General features: G+C 54.4%; 1 protein-coding gene across 1 annotated transcript in view; it reads right to left on the reverse strand.

The window, feature by feature from the left end:
- Window position 1: 1 nt before the first annotated feature.
- The window catches only part of LOC111741047 (glutamine-rich protein 2-like), a gene marked incomplete at its 3' end in the record, with an annotated part of 6,344 nt that continues 3,378 nt past the window's right edge, over window positions 2–2,967 (reverse strand). The window contains exons 3-5 of the mRNA XM_023531623.1: window positions 1,110–2,963; window positions 530–615; window positions 2–19 (exon numbers count right to left, since the gene is read on the reverse strand). Coding sequence (XP_023387391.1) covers window positions 2–19; window positions 530–615; window positions 1,110–2,963 — 1,958 coding nt within the window. The remainder of the gene's footprint in view (window positions 20–529; window positions 616–1,109; window positions 2,964–2,967) is intronic.

A 2,967-nucleotide genomic window follows, 5' to 3' on the forward strand; every position in this document is an offset into this window, starting at 1 on the left:
TGTCCAGGATCTTTTGCATCTTGTCCGGCAACAAACACAATAAAAGAGGAGGGTCAGGCAGGTTGGAATCCTCCGTTTCTGAAGGTGCCTCTGCAGCCCGAGGAGCCCCTCGCCCATTCCCTAATCCTGATCCAACCCTCTCACAAAAGCCAAGGTCCCTTCCCGAAATCTGTCTGTGCATCACATGAACGTAGACAGCTGGCATTAAGAGCACAACAGAAGAGCCAGCAGCCCCCTAGCCATGACCGCTGGCCCTAGACAGTCCCACACGCAGCTCCAAGGCTGCTCTGGTGACAGCGGCTTTAACTGGAAACGGCCACATGTAACGAATGAAAGGAACACAGGCCACCTTGTTGACTCAGTTGAATCTTAACAGCTTTGGGCTGTCGGGTTTTCAATTGGAAAAGGAACAGAAGGTCCATCTCCTACCTGATGGGATTTTGAAGACCTAGTGAGATAACACTATAAGCGAAAGGACAATGAGAGGATCGTGCTCAGAGGCAGAGCAGACAGACCCTCCCTTACTTACTTTTGCTTTTTCCTGCTGAATTTCTTTGGTCAAGGTCTTTAAGGTCTTCAGCTGTTCCAGCAGGTCCGGTGGTATGGTCTTCTGGACTGTGGTCAATGAAGGCCATGGAGTCAGCAGGGTTAGGCCCTAATCCCCATTCCCCCGGCCCCCACCGTGAAGCTACCCCAGAGACCAAGAGGACGGGGCGGGGCACAGGAAGAGGAGCACCCTTAGTCCCTACAAAACCCACCTGACACTGAATACCCTAAAGAGCTCTGGGGCCGCTGGCCCACAATTCCCATCTCCTTCTCTTCCCTCCCCGCTGGCCCTCACATGCCCCCAGCTGCTACCCAGAGAGTGTGGCTCAGGCGTCAGAACCGGCCTCATTCCTCTCCCGAGGCTCCTTCACTGCTACGGGTTTAATTCCATCTTTTGGACCCTGGAGGCTCCAGGAGAACCCAGAATGGCTAAGAACGGACATGCTATTTTCAGGAACTCAGGAAGGAGACCAACCGCCAGGCGCTGAGGCCACGGGGCGAGGAAGATGAAACCAACTCAGAACGAGGAGAGCGGGCTCTCCTCCACGCAGAGCGGTACTCACTCATCAGCGACAACAGGAACTGGATCTTCTCCAAGTCGGTCTGGCCGGATTTCTCCTCATCCAGTTCCTTCATCTTGTCTTTTAGCTCCACGTACAGGCCGATCAGCTCTCCCATCAGCCGGAACGTCTCCACTGCTATGGGGAAGCTCGGAGCCACTCTGTCCAGTGAATCTTTCCTCTCTCTCTGGAAATCACTCTTTTCTAGTGAGTCTCGGTCGACATCATCCGCACTCGTGGCAAAGGTGGCATCTTGGCTTGCGGCAGTTTGAATAGAAGTCCCAAGTTGCTTTGGACCCAGACCTACCTGGACATGTTGATCTACACCTTGATACCCTGGGCCACGAGGGCCAGGATACATGAGGCCACGGGAGTCTGGGACAGAGCGTGCACGGTCACGCTGGCCTGCACTCGGTTGTACCTGGTCACGCTGCTGTGGGCTAGGTGATACCAAATGCTCTTGATCTGGGCCTGCAGATCCCACATCTGTGCTTAATGGTGTCGAGCCATGCTGGTCTGTGCCAGGAGGCATCAAACCTTGTCGATAGGTTTCTGTTGGTACCAAGTCCTCTTGATCTATACCTGGTGATGTCGGACCTTGAGTGGCTAGGAGTGGTGACACCTGGCCATGTTGATCTCTGCCAGGAGGTACCGGACCTTGTTGATATGGGCGTGGTGATAGGAAACTTGCAGAATCCTGGTGGAATGTCGGAAAGCCATGAAGCTCTGTGCCTGATGGTGCCGAGCCTCGCTGATCTGCACCAGGATGCCTTAAGCCATGCCGATCAGTACCAGGCTTCATGAAATCATGTGTATATGCACCAGGTCGGACCAAACCACGTGGATAGGCTCCAGGCAGTACCAAACCACGTGGGTAGGCTCCAGGCTGTACCAAACCAGGAGGGTATACACCAGGCTGTACCAAACCAGGCGGATATGCACCAGGCTGTACCAAACCACGTGGATATGCACCAGGCTGTACCAAACCACGTGGATATGCACCAGGCTGTACCAAACCACGTGGATATGCACCAGGCTGTACCAAACCACGTGAGTATGCACTAGGCTGTACCAGACTATGGGGATACATACCAGGTTGAACAAAGCCAGGTTGCACAAAGCCACGTGGATCTGTGCCAGGCTGTAACAAACCACGCTGATCCATTCCAGATTGTACAAAATCAAGCTGACTAGTATCAGGTTGGACCAAACCACGCTGATAAACACTAGGTTGGACCAAATCCCGTTGATCAATACCAGGTTGCACCAAACCAGACTGATCCATTACAGGCTGAACACCACCAGGATGAACCTCACCAGGCTGAACCAAATCACGCTGACCTGCATTAGGTTGGACTAAACTACGCTGACTGATTCCAGGTTGCACCAAACCAAGCTGATCCACTCCAGGCTGCACCAGACCAGGCTGACCTGCACCAGGTTGTACCAAACCTCGCTGACCCCCACCAGGCTGCACCAAACCAGGCTGACCTGCACCAGGTTGCACCAAATCAGGCTGATCCACTCCAGGCTGCACCAAACCAGGCTGACCAGTACCAGGTTGGACCAAACCACGCTGATCCACTCCAGGCTGCACCAAACCAGGCTGACCTGTACCAGGTTGTACCAAACCTCGCTGACCCCCTCCAGGCTGCACCAAACCAGGCTGACCTGCACCAGGTTGCACCAAATCAGGCTGATCCACTCCAGGCTGACCAGTACCAGGTTGGACCAAACCACGCTGACCCACTCCAGGCTGCACCAAACCTGGCTGACCTACACCAGGTTGCACTAAACCACGCTGATCCACTCCAGGCTGCACCAATCCAGGCTGAACTGCACCAGGTTGCACCAAACCACG

The sequence above is a fragment of the Pteropus vampyrus genome, unplaced genomic scaffold (genome assembly GCF_000151845.1).
Source record: "Pteropus vampyrus isolate Shadow unplaced genomic scaffold, Pvam_2.0 Scaffold72, whole genome shotgun sequence".
NCBI classification, from domain to species: Eukaryota; Metazoa; Chordata; class Mammalia; order Chiroptera; family Pteropodidae; genus Pteropus; species Pteropus vampyrus.